Genomic DNA, 16,608 nt, shown 5'->3' on the forward strand with positions numbered 1-16,608 from the left:
GCTCTTTTATATGATGAGCCTACAAAAGAAAACATTTGAGTACTTATCTCTATTATTAACACAGTAGACTTATAGACTGAAGCTTGACTTGGAAACACTGGTGGAACTCAAGAGCCGAGTAGCAAAGCATTTTGTTATAGGACTTCCCAGACATTCAGTATTTACAGAGAACGCATTTGCACTTGATACTCAATGCCCACCCATCAGCAGCAGTGACACTGTTAGCATGACTGGACAGCACAGTAAGCCAGCCCTGAGCTGCACTCCAGCAAACCCATTCACTGTCAGAGTACAACATAGATTGGTTTGAATATTCACACAGTTGTTTTTCAAAACGTTTTATTGCATTATATTTGGTACCTTATGTTTGACAAAGGAAATTACATCTGTAACTGCAGGAATAAGAAGCTGGTCTGTTATTGAAAAAAAAATCTTGGGCCCCTTAAAAGTTACAAAGTCTTGGGCTTGCCTGAAACAACTGAGCAAGAAATATATTCTTATAAATGTAGGGCTTCAAGTATTACAAACCTGTGACACTGTGGAAAAGTTCCAGAGGTATCTAAACTGCAGCACTTTTTTTTTTTTTTCTGCATAACGTGAACAAGGCCTGCTGAGGTTTTAATCTATTAGTCTCTTGATCAGTCAAAATGGTAGTCAGGAGTTTTCCTCTTTGCAACTTCAAGCCATAGTATGTTCTCATTTTGTTTTCACTCTACGTGAAAAATGCATGCGATCTTTCTAATTGGTGCCACATCACAGTGCATAATTTTATTTGGTTCTTGCATTACAGTTTTAAAAAGTTTGGCCAACCTGCGCCGATAGGTTCATCTCCAGAACAGCAGTGCTGATTCTCCCCTCCCCACCCCAAGGTCAATTCCAAGAGAGACCACTTGAACTGGTTCCTTCAGGTAAAAACTGTGGTGCAAGAACACCGAACTGATGGTGTACAGTGAATTTCAGAGACACAACAAGCTTGTTGAACACACTATGTTTCTTAATTCCGGTTGACAGCCGTATGTCCAAGCACCCCAACGCAACAAGCACGTCGCAGGTTCCTCTCTATAGTCTGATTCACATTGCATACTTCCTATGGACACAATCATCCCCCGTATCAAAATCAGTCAGATGCTAAAGCCCCATCAACTCTTTGTGCTCAGTGAAAGAATCCAGTGCTAAAACAGCAGTTTTGCTGTCTGAGATAACAGTAATCTCACAAGACAAATTTAAATTTAATATTTCTGCCACACACCTGCTCTGAGGGCTCTACACCTCCAGGTCTCATATAAATTAGTTTAAAAACATGGGTGGGTAGGTGAGGAAGAGGGTTGTTTATTTTTTCCTTTTTTTCAATTTTAGCAGCTTTTAATTTTTAAGAAACCAAACAACCTATAACCACTAATATGTTAGATATTTTATATATATACTTTGTCAGCAGGATAAAAAAAAAGTAAAACTATTTGAAGGCAACGGGGTTTTTTTTCCTTCTGTTCTTTGTGTAAGTTAGAACAATTCAGCAGGTGCGTGACAAAAATATTATACACCAGATATGGTCCAACGTCATATTTTTGCAATCAAGTTGTTCATATTTCATTGGCCAGTTCTTCAGGTTCTGCAGAACTATCTCCATTAACTGTGATCTTCATATCCTCTTCATATCCAGGGGGCATGAAAGCCAAAGCATAAGGGAAAAGCTTATGACAATTTGCTCTGTAAGTTTCAGATGCTTCTTTACAGTCTCCAAGGCTACCATCACATAAAGCTTCTAATACCTCCATACAAGTCTAATGGAAGAGAAAAATAAACAAGGGTTAGGGTTTCTTAAACCTTCAGCTGAACACGCACAACACAGGTTTCACACAGCAGCTGTGCTGTCTGAGGTAAGAATAATTTCCCAAGACACATTGGAAACAGTATTTCTGACACAGACCTGCTCCAAAGGCCACACACCTTTCAAGATCCAATGACATTCTAACTAAACACAGCATGAAATACCAATGCAGTCTGATTTGAAAGAATGCACTTGAAAAAGGGATCTCAAACACAGCTAGAAATACTGACTGTAAAATGAAATAGTCATTTGCCACCTGTTTCTTTTTCCTAAGAAAAACGCATTCTTGCTGACAACCAAGAACCCCACCATTCTTGGGACACACAGACCATTTCAGCAACACATAACATACCTTTCAATCACATCAAATGACTCTGATATTACCACATTTTTCAAATTTTTGTTCACGATTTAGAAGAGGAAAAGGGCATTTCCTGTGTAATTTTTTTCAGCCTGCATTCCAAGCATGAGAAACCAACCTAGTGAGGTCCACTAAAGCCTGGCAGCATTTCACAGCTGCCCATGGCTGTGTGCAGGCATTAGCAGAGCCAGGCAGTCTTCTCCTGCTCCTCTGACATTGAGTACAGTTTTGGTTTCTCCTGGGATCAACTGCTCTGTCCTCCTGCTGAGGGGTTATGGAGCCCTCCTCAAGGACCCCTTTTCCTCACATCTGCTCTTTGTAACACTGGCATCCTCCAAAGGTCAAACATACCTGGTTTTACAGCTGCAGTGTGCCCTGAGACACCTGCTCTTTATGCAATGAAATGTAATAAATTTCATCTCTTTGCACACAAAAATGCCCTTCAACAAACACCTAGACTCCTTTAGATCCTCCTCCATTTTTAGGGCACTTTTAATTTCTCATCTATAAGTTCAGTGGAAGTCCAACTCTTCCTTCATGTTGGCATCAAACATGCTTTAAGTCAACATTTTCAGTGTACAGGAGTGCATTTATGCACTGCTGAGTTGGTAAAAGCTTCTTCTAGTCTTACCAACTCTGTACCTCCAGAACAACCAATACACTTCATTGGTTACACTTCATCCTTCCCCAGGCCAATTCCCAGAATTCCACTCACAGGCAAAAACCAGCAAATAGAAGGCAAATTAATTTTTGTTTTCTAAATCTACTTATAATCTAGATTAAACCCTTTGAGACCACTCAAACAGAAAGAAACCAAATCACCCAAAAACCAACACCCAAACAAGACAAGTTGATGAAAAATGCTAAATATGTACTTAGAATATAAAAGACATGAGTTTGTGTCCCAGACCACAACAGCTAGAATAGATAACGGTTCTGAATCTTTACCATCCTAAAACAAGTCAAACCAAGGCAAATTGTCCTTTATTGTCTCTTTCTCCCCACCTCTGTCTGGTCCAAAAATTCTGCTATAACTTAAAATTCTTCACAAATAAAGTTCTATTGAAGCCACTACATTTCCTAAGAGATGTTTTTTGAAAAACTCAATTTTTTTGTCCACAAAAGAATCATTTTAAAACAAACATTTACCAAATTTACTTGCAATAGATCTAAAAAATGGAGTGCACAGCCTACTGTAAATTGCAAGTCAGAACTGAGAAGTCCTCCCAGATGAAGGTGGGGGAATGGGGAAGGGGCACGGAGGCAGTGTCAGAGGGAGATGATTCCATGACCACCAGAATGAAGCCAAGACTCGTTGGTGAGCCTTTCACGTAACTACATGCTAGGGCAGAACTGGGCATATGCAGCTTTTTATTGAACCTGTGGTAATTCCCACAGCTTGCAGGAAGCTGACCATGGAAAGCCTTCCCAGAGTCTGTGCCCCTCCTCTTTTAGTGAACAGCTGCCTGTGTGGGAGCCAAGGCTCAGACAAACTAGCACCTTTTCTTCTGCCCTGTGAATGCTCTCAAGTTTAATACGTTTCCCCATTACCTGCAGCAATAATATGGCTTCCACTGCTGCTATTTTCCTATTAGCACAAAAGTAAATAATTTAAATGTGCAAAAAGGATATTAAATATTTCAGTTCAGATGAACCTGACATCCCTTCCTTTCACAACTCAACCTTTCTGTGTGTTATGATAAGGCACAGTAATGATTTCAGCTTCCTCTTACCTCCAAATTTCGCTTAAAGCTTCCACAGATAAAACAGAAGGTGTCTACAATTTATAAATACTTTACCTGAAGATTTCTGTTAATAAGGGATTCATCCAGGGTCATTGCCAGTTCCACTGCCCTTTTCTGACTGGAAGGATCTAAATAGTACATCATTTTGGCAGCTACAGGAGGAAAAGGAAGAGTCATCACCCAGTGGATGGCCAAAGTCATCTTATACACAAACAGAAAACAGGGATGACATGAGGAAGAGGGGTGGACTGAACTCTCCAGCAGTAGTTCCACATGGAACCAACTTGGAGCATAAAGCCTGGTACCTAAGCAGGTCAAAGGGAAGCTCCAAACAGAGCATTAAAACAAACATTCTGCACAAATCAGAAACAATGGGGCAGAGGTCCCCACATTTCCACTCCAGCAGCACAAAGAGAAAATTAAGGGAAACCTCAGACAACCTGGCGATCATGTTGTCAGTAAAACACAACCAGAGAAGAAAGGCACTCCAGAGGAAAGGAGTGATTGCCACATCACTGGGGCTGGTACTGAGATACCAGTGCCAGAGAAGCACAGAACATGTACAACAAAGGCAGAACAAGGAAAAATGCAAAATACCTGATAACCTATGTGGCAGTGAGTCATAGTTCCTTTTAAGGAAAGCTTCATTGAAGTTCTTTGGATTAGTTGCTCCAAAAAGCCGATTCATTTCTTGGTTTAACACTGTTCTAACAGCATCAGGCAGATCCTTACTTTCAGATACTGTTGGAAAAAAGAAGTTGAGGTGAGCACAGGTAGTAATAGTAAAATATGATTTATGTATTTATTTTAGTATTTTTCATGTTTACATCATTAATATAATTGTAAAGTATCTCAAAGGAAGGTGCATGAAATTTGATCAGATAATACTGGATGTGGTTAGAAGAAGCTTAACTGTGGCACTTAGGTGATGCTTAGAAAAAGTCAGAGCTTTTTTACATTAATATACTCTCCCCCTTACTAATTAAAACCTATTGGGCTCAGAGGTTAATATCATACAGGTCTGTTCTTAAATGAGTCTACTCTGTAGCCCCCATCAGAAAGGGTGACCTCTGGGGCAGGGGAAGGGAGAGAATTCTCCCAACTTTTACCAGCAAGGACAGAATTCTAAGCCCTCTCCATGCATGCTGACACAGGCTGTCAGCAGAAAAGCCCCACTCCTCACTCTGCAATTCCCATTTCTTCACTGCCTCTCTATTTCAGGCCTCACATACTGCTCACAGTCTTAAAAACTCTTAACAATACTGGAATGACTCCTAAATCCAGATGCAACCATAATAACCATAATTAATTTCAGCATGAATCAGTTTTCTGATACATGCTTCAAATATTTGGAATTGATTGTGCTAAAGATCAATGACTGCAAGTCTAGGGGCATCACCTGGCAGTGTGCACAGAAGGAGTCCTACCCAACAGACACATACCACTGCTGAAGAGATGAATCATACACTCGTGGAGCCAAGGATGACTGGAATCAATAGCAAAGGCTCTCTTCACAGACTGCAGCATCAGAAGGAACTTCTCTGGAAAGAAAAACCAAGTGTGGACAAGTGCTCAAAAACCTGTGGCAGGAAATCACTGCATTGTGTTACAGGAGTATTTAGTGTTTGAATTAGAATGATCAGAAGAATTTACAGCTGAGTTTGTGGCAAAAGCCATTTTTAATAACATGCATCTATTTAACCAGTGAATTAAGTGCATAATCACCAAATGTTCCAGCTTTGGTTTGCACATACTGCTCATTGCTGGAGTGTTGGCCCAGTGAGAAGTTCTGTGCCGTGACAGGGATAGGCTCCTCACACTTGATCAGTAATTGCTGCTTAAGTTCCAATATACACCTTTACAATTCACAAACTGCTTGCTTTCATTAAGTGTTCTCACTTACCTTTCCGAAAATATATCTCAAAGGCAAAAAGATGAGTCTCTATTTTGTTCTTCACTAAATTCTTCAAGGGTGTTAAAAATTTAATGGCTTCTTCCAAAGGTGCTTCAACCTACAGATGCAAGGGAGTGACACACAACCAAGTCAAAGTTGAAACCTAGTGACTACAACAACAAAAACCAGCTATTGCTGAGTCACATCAGAGAGTTACTCTCCTGAGGCAGTGCAGAAGATGCTTAGAACCTCTTCTGTTACAAATTCTGCAACCTTCACTCAATGTCTAGACACAGACTAACAAGTCCGAAGTATTTGTTTTGTGATGGCTACAAGCCACGTTCTGCTAGAGAGATCCAATTCTTTTCCTTCTGTCATACACCAGCATGAACACACCTGGAGCTGGACCTGCCCCGGAAAGGGCACTGTGGCTGCCCACACCCACCTGCGTACCTGGGCCTGAGGGAAATGACTGACAAACACCCAGGGCATTCTGCTCACGTGAGCTTCAGACAGGCTCCTACAAGCTGCCAGATCACAGTGACAGTCCCAGCCAAAACACCAACAGCAAGCTGGAAGTAATTGGATATTGAAAAAGGTCTCCTGATCTTAGCTAGTGTAATCCAGCAAATGGACAGCTTTCACAGAAATTAATTCTGTGCAGGTTCTTTACAGACAAGTATCTTGCACACAGAGGTTTGGCATTACTCAAACAAGAACTGTCTGCTGTACTTAATTTTTTTTATCAACAGAAACTACTCTCTAAGAAGCAAATACAAATGTTGTTGTGTGCCAATACCAATTCAGCAATGTTGAAGTGATACACTTAGTTGCAAATAACTTGAGTTGAAGATTGCAATAGACACCTTCTGGCTAAATCTAACTACAGCATCTTTAAAACACTCACATCACTTCCGTGTGCTGCTGATTTTACATACACAGTGTGCACATCAACTATTTGGAACCTCTAAAACCCCATTTCAAAGCCATGCCTTCAGTACTGAAGATACATATCCAAATAAGTCTAGGGGCAGCTGTTTCAGGACAACTATTTCCAAGTGCCTAACTGTGAAAAATGGTCTTGGGGCACCAGCTGCATTTGGAAACCTCTATATATGTCATGATTGTGGTATTGAATTTGGAATTATATTATGATTTGCCAAGGAAATGCATTATACAGCTGCAGCTGTTCCTTACAATCTTGGGGACTGGCTAGATTTTTCACGGGTACCCCACGACATCCCTCTACTACAGAACTCCATTTCAATAAATGCTGCTGCATTTCCATCTTGGTTAGCATTGCAGTTAGTTCTGCTTCTTGCAGCCAGTGAACTACACAATGGAAATACCAGCAATATTCTTAATAACTAGTCAAGTTCAAGTCACTTGTTTCTTGGCTACAGAGTGAAGTTCACTGGCTCAACTTGCAAATATCCCTTCAAGAGCAAACACAACTCACTGCAGTGTGAAAAGTATGAATATAGATCCAGAATACTGGATCTATTAAGACTTGCAATCTATACTACTATTGCTATAAATTATTTTTCCAGTCTCTATAATTTCCTTATCTTTCCCTTACATTTTTGAGTGTTTTCCTGCTCCTTACAGGTATAACTTCTGCTAAAGGAAGAGTCTTCTGAGTCACCTCCCTTTTACATCTCTCTATAGCTCTTAATCCAGATCTCTAAATCCATCTCAGTCTAGTCTACTATTTACTACTGCAGCTTCTTGATTCCTTTTCCCCCCATTCAAACCATGTGCAAACAAATCTCGTTAAAGCATTCAGTGCTTCAGTGTCTCCTCTTGGACAGACTGACTATGTGAACAGAATAAAGAAATAAAACAAACAAGAACATCAGGGGGCATGAAAGAATGAATAATAGTCACCTTCCATACAGGACAGAAAGACTTGCACACCACCAGCTAGAAATAGGGTACAATCAACAGGGTAGTGCAGCAGACATGTGGAGATAATTCCACATGTAGCAAATGTTTATGACTTCTATTACTGCCTTTGAGAACTAGGCACAAAAACTGTGATTTCCACACTACTGACACTGTATCTAACCAACTAGCCCTAGAAACGAATTATTTTTTAAACACTGCCTGTGAAGAGATGCCATCCAAAAAAAATGTACAAGTTATTTGAATGGCTTTGAAGTCTTACGTGTGCTTACTGCAACTTTTCTAGAAATTTCTAAGCCTTTATTATTACATTGGTAAGCACCTTTGCCAGTTTCTCAGGGATCAGTTCCTCTTTCGGTCCTCCAATTTCTTCATCATCATCATCTTTCTTCTTTTTCTGATTCCTCTGTTGTTTCTCCTTCTCAGCATTTTTCTTCTCCTCCTCCAGTTGTGCTTTCTTCTGGGCCCTTCTCTGCTTATTTCGTAGCTTCTTTAGCTCCTTGTCAGACATATTTGCTGTACACACACAAAGGACACACGCAACACTGATGTCTCATAATTAACAGCATCACACAGATGTCAGACAGCACCGCCTTTTTTAAGCGGTATCTACTGACAAGCAGTGCTCTCATTACCTTTGTAAAAGCTTATTTACTATGGATAAATTGTTTTGTAGTCTATACTGATGCTTCATAATCCTCAAATTCCTAAGTGGAATCAAGGGACAGAAACTAAAATAACAGTATAATGAGATGAAAAGTACTAAAACTTGACAAATTCCTCTCAAAGGATTCTCTCATGAAGGATCCTCTATTTGTACCATTTGAGATGCCCCAAGCCATAACTGCTTAAGCTGCTCTCAAATCAGAAATGTGAGGGGAAAAAATAGATGATTTAAACATGATTTTTACATCAGAAGCAAGAGATGGTAAAATTTAAGTTGCTACCAAGTGAAATTTCTGCACACTGATAAAATGCTTAGAAAAGTTGGTACCAAGCACATCTGCTTCCATCTCCTATTCCATGGACCAACCAACACAAGAATTCATACCAATATTTTTACTTAAGAATTGCAACTCTCACTACAAACCCATCATTGTTTTGTAATAACCACCATAAAAGCATGCATTAGTTTAATTTCCAGCAGAACATGTACTTGACCATGCAGTCCAAGCTGCCATTTGCCTACTTTGAGTTGTGCAAAACTCTGTTTTTTGCTATCACAGACCTACCTCAAGTCCCCAGTAATTAGTGAACCTGCAGTGTGATGCATGAATGCTGAGGGCTGCATACCTGTATCAGCCTCATGCTCTTTATTTTCATCTGTCAGGGGATTATCATGCAGTTTCAGGTAGATCTCTATGGCGATGCGTGCTGCCTTGAAGTAGAAGGGATGCTGTCGAAGCACATCCTCTAGTTTTAACAAATCCACGTAAGACCTAAGGGTGATCTTCCTCATACAGTACGTGTGGAAGTCAAACTGGTCATCCGTGATCTCTACAAAATGCTGTCACAGGGTAACAGAACATCAGTTAGCAAGTATTAACCACCAGATACCAACCTGGACTCTCAAAATAATAATTCAATAACAGCCTACTGTTTGACAAATAGAACCTAACTATTACAAACATTAGCAAAACCCTCCAGCAATAAAGTCACAGTGAAAACAATGGAAGGCATCCTAGCCCAGAACGAAAATACATCAATTTCAGGATCTCACAAGTAAGTACCTCAGAGAATCTCCAGTTTAACAGATGTCTTGAAGTTGTTGCACTTAAACATCATTCGAGGAGTTTTTCTTCTATGAACTGCTCTATTGTTTTTATTCAAAAAGATTAATTCTGATTTCTACTAATCTATGGCAAATTGAATCTCACTCTTAATCAGATATGAGAAAGTGCTTTCTTTTGTTCAAGCTCTGCTTTCCACACCATCTGATGTCCCTTTGTCTTTGTTTAAGAGGCAGTAAAAAAGTCATTCCCCTCTTGAACTTCTCCAAGTATTTAGGATCTGATGTAACTTTAGCCTAAACTCAGCTTTGTTTGCCAAAGCTCAGGATAGAAGAGTAAGCCCAACAAGCTAGTTGTGGTCTCCTCCTTTGGAAGTTAGCCCAGCTGGTGATGTACTGGCACATGTTTGAGATGTGACACTCAGATGTGAACCCTGTGACAGATGTACATAATGGAAGGAAAGCACTACTTCGAGTTTTAATTCCCCACGTGTCCTTTGGACTGCTGCTCCACACCTGCACAGAAGGTTCTGCAGCATCATCTTTAATAGTTTTTAAGATTCCTGAGCAGCAATATTGTAGGACCTTTTACTACTTATGCATAGCAGAGAATTTGTCACTGACTACACTGTAAAGATGGTATTTCATGGGCTGCTTAATCATTTAGTACTGAGACAGAGCAGGTGTTGTCCTTGCAGCTTTCAGTCTGTTCCTGTGATCATGCATTGATGAAATAATGTAGACTCTATAGAGATGCCTTCGTAATCTCCACGATAAACTCCTTTTCTTGCAAAAGCTGATTATTTGCTCCCACTCTGTTTCCCCAGCCATCAATCAGCTATTACATCCATGAGATCAGCTTCCCCACTTTTCCTGAGACAGTTTAGATCCTTTACGGTGCTCAAGTATCAGATAAAAAGTGCTTCTGAAAACCAGAACACATTTCATCAACCAGACTGCCCCCTTTGCATAACTGGCCCCTCTAAAAGATCTAGAAGGCACTGCTTTTTCTTACAAAAGCTTTGTTGATGGTTTCTGAATTTAACCCATTTGCTTATCTTATTGTTGAACTTTGCTACACCTTCAATTCATCCAATAAATAAATTAAACACAGTGACTTCAATGCTTAGAAATACTCTTTGTGGTGGTGGCTTAAGTTATCACTTCATCTGCTGACCTCTTCTGGTGCCTAAGACAATTTGTAGGACCAATAGTTTCTCATACAATAAAATCTTTCACTAATTGATTTAAAGGATTTGTGCAAACAAAACACAATCCCGGTAAATCACAAACCGGTGTGGATTGGAAGGGACCTTCAAGGTCATCTGTTTCCAATCCTCTGCCATGGGCAGGGACACCTTTCACCAGACCAGGTTACTTGGGAAATTTTACAACACTTTCTTCAAATCAGAATATTCCAGAGCTGAGGCCTCCCTGCACAAGAGCAGCAGTGCTGAAATCCCCTAATGCCTCTCCATGTGCAAAGAGGCACAGCTTCCTACCAAGTTCTGCTCTTTCAGCACTTCTTTTACACCCTCAGCTGTCTGGTCTTTCCTCTAGACTTTAATGTGCTCAAAAAAACTCCCCCTAATTCATACCTGCTTCTTTTTAAAGTTGTGCATCCAAATTTTGTTGTTTACCTCACTATGGATATCTACATTTAATGTGCAAGTGTTCCCCCTTTGAAATAAAATTTTAACTTCAAGAAGAAGCCATTGCTACTTGGCAATAGCTTCTTTTAAACTGTAGCTTTTTTTAAAAGGAGAAGATAGTTAATATTTTTGGTAATATTTTAAACATTTATTGTGTACCTCTAAGACAGTGCCTCAATAGTAACTGATATCTGTCCTTTACTCAAGGATGGGCTTGTCAGCTCATCCACTTATTTTTGGACTTCAAGTGCACATACTCTTCATTTGTATCAAAATACCCATTTCTTATGTACACTGCCAGAACTGAGATTATTTTTGACAGTTCTCTCCTCTCATCTGGATCTTTAAGTAACTTTGTAAAATCTTTTCATAAAACACAGTTTACAATGGCACTTTTAGGAGGAAATGCAACTATATCAGCTTGCCAGTATCCACCATGAAATGCACCCTTACTGCTCAGAAAAGTGACACATCAGCACGGTAAACTCAAACCAATGATTTCCAATGTAAGCCATTGAGCTGAATACGTACTCTCTCAATTTCATGGCATTTCTTAAGTGCTTCTCCAAATTTGTTCATTGCTTTGTAGGCTTGTGCACATTCTGTCTGAAACCACATGCACTGCATTTCATTAAGGTTCTCTACTGCCGAGGTTCCTTCCTAAAAACAAAAACAGCATTATACAAAAAATAAATCTCATTGGAGTCATCAGCTGCTACTTCTTTTATCTTGTCCTAATTAAAAGCACAGTTCAAGAAAATGAATGCTCAATCTTAGAACTGGAGTCTTGAAAGTGGAAAATGCCACAGTTAAAACTGACTAGCTTTGTTGATTAATATAAAATACAAATATAAAAATCTTGGTTACACCCACTGGAAGAGTCACAAAGACACAAGGAAGAGCCAGGCAGTGACCACTTCACTGTGACAGCTGCTAATCTTTAGGTTAGGAGAGCCCTTCATTCAGTGTTTTTAATACTGTGTGCATGTAAGGAACACATGGCAACAAGGAAAAAACAACAAAAGAAAGGTTCCAGCCCACAACAAGACACTGACACCTGCAAGAAATGCTGCAGGATTTTTTACCCCCCTCAACTAACACTGCCATGTGCATCTCTCAGAGAACTGCTGATTGAGCTAAGCATCCTCAGAGCAGTAGTAGATGATTATTTCCAATGCAGTCAGTACTAGAGAGTAAGGCAAGGCAAAAGGAACACACTTCAGTTTGACACCTTCTGGTTCAAAAAATGGGATTACAGTTGTCTTCCAAATCTGATATATACTTGCACAGATCCACAGAACTTGGCAATGACAGAGAAAGGCAGTGCTCAAAACAGCCTGACTTAGGCAACTGAAAACGAGGAAAAGCATCAGTTCTATTTTCATTATGCTTAACCTAGGACTCCTCTAATTATTGGGGTTTTTAATTAGGAAGCCTATATTTGACACTAGACATAAGATCAAATAGAAATAAATAAGAATGTAAAGAGCAAGTTGATCAAAATTTTAAAGTATTTTTCAAGTTCAGTTTTGGGTAACTGGCATGCTTCCTTTTAACATCATCTTAGAGCTGCTTAAGGCATTGAGGGAGGTCAAATTAACCTAAATTCATAGTGGGTCTGCATCACAACTCCCACACAGAGCTACTGAGCATACATAAAACAGAACTCACTCTCCCCTCATGCCTGCCTGCACACAGCCTTCATTTCACAAGGTCCTTCAGGCTTCCTTTATAAACACCATTCCCCCTTCTCTCCATTCAACCTACCTGACATTCTAGGTTTCTCCTGCTCTTTAAGAGAGGAGAAAATGGGACAAACAAACAGACAAGGCTTTACTTCTGCAGGTAGATCCCAAAGGCTTGCTGCCTGTCTCCCACAGACAACACACAAATGACACTGCCAGCATTCCCAAACTGTAATTGGACAAATAGTCTGGAGAGACTTCTCTGAGCTGTTCTGGCTTGCAGTTATGAAAGGATAGTACCAAAGTAGTACATTACAAAAAGTAACCATGTGTGACCATCAAACCTATCAAAATGGGGCTACAGCAGGGACAGAAAGTGACACATGCAATCATGCAATTCCCATAACACAACATTTCAACTCCAGGTAACTGGCCATGGGTAAGAAAATGGCAAAATAAAAGAAAAGAGGTGTAACATGCAGCTTTCCTTCATCACTGATAAACACAGACTTGGGGATGAAATGTTGTTCACACCTCACAAAGGCTCTCAACTGTTAGCCACACAAAAATCATGTTCCAAGAGACATCTGAAATCTCTAACTTACTGCCATTAGAAAAAAAGTCATGGACAGCTTGACCAGGTCTTTCAAGTATCCTACAGAACCAACATTAAACCCAAAGATGATGGTGCAAAAATTACTTTCTCAGATGTTTTCTCTAAAACAGGCATGCTGTATTTTCCCTACCTAGCCAAAATAACCAAACCCAAGCTCTATAGAGTTTTCACTTATTCCTGTGGCATTGTGCTTATCCAAGATTAATTCAAACCCTGCTATGGACTACTATAACTGAAGCAAGCAACCATAGCTGCTCTGAAAACAGAATTTAAATATGATAGTGAAGCTGACTGCAAAGTTTAAAAAAAAAAGTTATTCCACAAGAGATTAGGCCCACATTATTCCAAAGACTTCTAGTAAAGTGCAACTAACCCGTGTAAACTTAGAACACATTTCTTCGGCTTCTTTAATGGAGTTTGCTTTCAACATATATTTTGCACATTTGGAGTTGATAAATCTGTCTGCTGTGTCCAAAGCCTGAGCTTCATCCATCCACCTTGCAGCTTCTTTAATATTTCCAGCATGCTATAAAGATAGAAATTTAAGTTGGATCGAGTAATTGTAAAACACAAATGTTTTATCTACTCACTGCTTGATATAAATAGGTTTTTCTTTAGACTCTTAAAAAAATAAATAGCTTACTTCAAAAGCAAGAGACCTTGAAGGAAAAAAAAACCAAAGCAATTAAATACCTTTCCTCATTATGGAATTACTGGTCTTTTAGCACTGAATGTTTGTCCTGAAAATGCTTAAAGAACCAGTCTGGATAATCCCATTCTGATACAGTATCATAGTGCAGCCTGAGAAATTGTTTTAAGCAGCTACAAAAACAGGGGGTAAGAACAAATGAAAGACCCAATTTAATTTATCAGTGTGATTTTTAAACTAAGAATTCACATTTCTTCTTTACTGAGTTAGAAACCTACAGAGTGGCTTTTTCATATGCAGCAGAAAACGCCACTCAAATAGCTTAACAATACCCTTACCTAGAAACTCACTAGAGTTCCTAACAAACAAATAACCTTTGGTCACTAAGAATAAAGCCAAACTTACCTTATAGATTTTTGCCTTCACAAGGAAGAGTTCTATCAAAGTGGGAGTACTTTCTATAGCAGCATTTATATATTCTAGAGCCAGGGATGGCAGTCCAATTTTATCATAGTGCTGAGCCAAGTAATACTGGACCCAGAGTAAAGTGGTTGGAGGTTCTTCTTTACCATCATCTGCCAGGAGCAAAATGGAGAGGGGTTGTTGGTTCACTTAATTACTAGAACAACATACCAGGAGCAAAATGCTCTAAGCACAGCCACTGAAATTAATTCTGTCTCTCTATCACACCTAGCAGAGCTTTCCAACTACTGGCTCTGGGTACGTACACGAGCTTTAAGTCCATCCAAGACCCAGGCACGTCCTTCTCCTTCTGTGGTTTTAAGGAAAAGGGAGTTGCTGGGTCAAAAGCAGATGCACTCTGTTCCAACCATTTGCTTAGGGCAGTCAGATATGCAAAACCTCCAAGAACACAAAACCCAGTCCCCAACACAAGCTCCAAAACTCCACTTTTCCTTGAAGATTGTACTACCAGTATATTGCCTTTTGTTTGGCATTTCTGTAGTTACAGATTTGACACAGCCATCAAACTTCAGTTTTCTGAACAGTGATAAACTCCAATCTTGAAAATAGCATACTTGAACTCAAAACTGCAAAGACATGACTAAATTCATGGATCCAGGAAAAAAAACTTAGAGCAAGTGACTGTATTTTGACTACAGACTTTCTATTTGACAGCTGAGGTTCAGTTCTGCATTAGGGGAAACACACAAACCACCCATCACCTTCGTTTCTTCCCTCCCCATTTCCCCAACTCTGAACAGACACACAGCACTTCTAAGCAGGCACTGCTTCCATGAAGCCCAAGAGTCTCAGCACTCACCATTTGGGTTAAATAACCTGCAGCTTCTTAGAGAGGTCTCATAACCTATCACCAGCTCTTCTATGATGGCCACCTACACAGACAAGATGAGACACAGAAAAAACAATCTGTAGGCCAGATAGGATTTTATTTCCACTTGAGCTACTTGGTGTGACCCAAACTAGTTATTCTGCTAAGAAAACTGTGCAATATCCTGAATTACATTACATTGGAGAATGTACTCAATCTCACTTTATTTTTAACAAATTAAAACCAGGCCTCTCTTGGTGAACACTGACACAGCTTAAAATGACTAAATCTTAAGTTTTTTACATTTACCAACTTGGCACATGCATGCCCACATTTGTACTTCTTTTTCTCTCCATTGTATCAGGTCGCCTAAAGCAGTGCTCATGGGGAGAACACTGAAGAACAATGGTTTCCCTCATCTCTCCAATGCACTACAGTTATGAGGCAGGACACATAAAAACTGGTTAGAACACTCACCTTCTCTTTGTCTTTATATAATGACCTCAAAGTATTGAAGACTGGTGGGCAACCTTTGCTGAAATTCATCCTTAAGAACTTGTCCAGACATTCCTTAAACTTTTCACCTTGAGAGGAAAAAGACCTGTTGATTTTGTTTTACCAGACATTACTCATCAATTGCAATTGTTCCTACCTTGCAATCAGAATCTAAGAAGCACAAGTGTTGATCACTACCTGCTCAGCAGAACATGCACTTACCAGACAGAAAGTTTAATGGTAATCTCCTTGGAACTAGTCCCCTGGGGTATTTAGTCCAGGCCTCCTCATAGATCTTTAGTCTCTCCATCATATTAGCTGGAAGAGAATGTTACAGTTTACTTTCCCCTTCCACTCTGGCAAGAAGGAAAAGGGGAAAGTGATTTATAACTGACTAAAAAAAGAATCAGAATATATAACAACTATAATATAAATATAATGGCTTCCTAAAGAACAGAATTTCCTCCTTCTTATTAAAAGCAATGAATGGAATGACTCCAAGGTACACAGTATCTGCTAATTCCTCTTCCAGCACTAGAACACTAACTGCTTATCTCTCATCTTAAAAACAGCTCCTGCCTTATTGCTGTCTAAAACCTTCAAAGAAGGCCAGTCAGGTGTATTAGCTACAACACAAGATTAAGATAACAGAAGCAGTAAAGGAAAAAGTCAAAATTAAAACTGTCATCTAAGAAATAATTCTATTCTTTCAACCACACACAAAGAGAATTGCAATTTTATGATTCTATGATTTTAGA

General features: G+C 39.5%; 1 protein-coding gene across 1 annotated transcript in view; it reads right to left on the reverse strand.

Annotated features, from left to right (window-relative positions):
* Positions 1 to 322: 322 nt before the first annotated feature.
* NAA15 (N-alpha-acetyltransferase 15, NatA auxiliary subunit) overlaps positions 323 to 16,608 on the reverse strand; it is a 36,928-nt gene continuing 20,642 nt past the window's right edge. The window contains exons 8-20 of the mRNA XM_077176662.1: positions 16,073 to 16,168; positions 15,833 to 15,939; positions 15,347 to 15,419; positions 14,470 to 14,639; positions 13,789 to 13,941; positions 11,646 to 11,774; positions 9,027 to 9,240; positions 8,056 to 8,249; positions 5,838 to 5,946; positions 5,377 to 5,475; positions 4,532 to 4,675; positions 3,989 to 4,086; positions 323 to 1,781 (exon numbers count right to left, since the gene is read on the reverse strand). Coding sequence (XP_077032777.1) covers positions 1,581 to 1,781; positions 3,989 to 4,086; positions 4,532 to 4,675; positions 5,377 to 5,475; positions 5,838 to 5,946; positions 8,056 to 8,249; positions 9,027 to 9,240; positions 11,646 to 11,774; positions 13,789 to 13,941; positions 14,470 to 14,639; positions 15,347 to 15,419; positions 15,833 to 15,939; positions 16,073 to 16,168 — 1,787 coding nt within the window. The 3' untranslated portion in view covers positions 323 to 1,580. The remainder of the gene's footprint in view (positions 1,782 to 3,988; positions 4,087 to 4,531; positions 4,676 to 5,376; positions 5,476 to 5,837; positions 5,947 to 8,055; positions 8,250 to 9,026; positions 9,241 to 11,645; positions 11,775 to 13,788; positions 13,942 to 14,469; positions 14,640 to 15,346; positions 15,420 to 15,832; positions 15,940 to 16,072; positions 16,169 to 16,608) is intronic.

The sequence above is a fragment of the Agelaius phoeniceus genome, chromosome 4, assembly GCF_051311805.1.
Source record: "Agelaius phoeniceus isolate bAgePho1 chromosome 4, bAgePho1.hap1, whole genome shotgun sequence".
Classification (NCBI taxonomy): Eukaryota; Metazoa; Chordata; class Aves; order Passeriformes; family Icteridae; genus Agelaius; species Agelaius phoeniceus.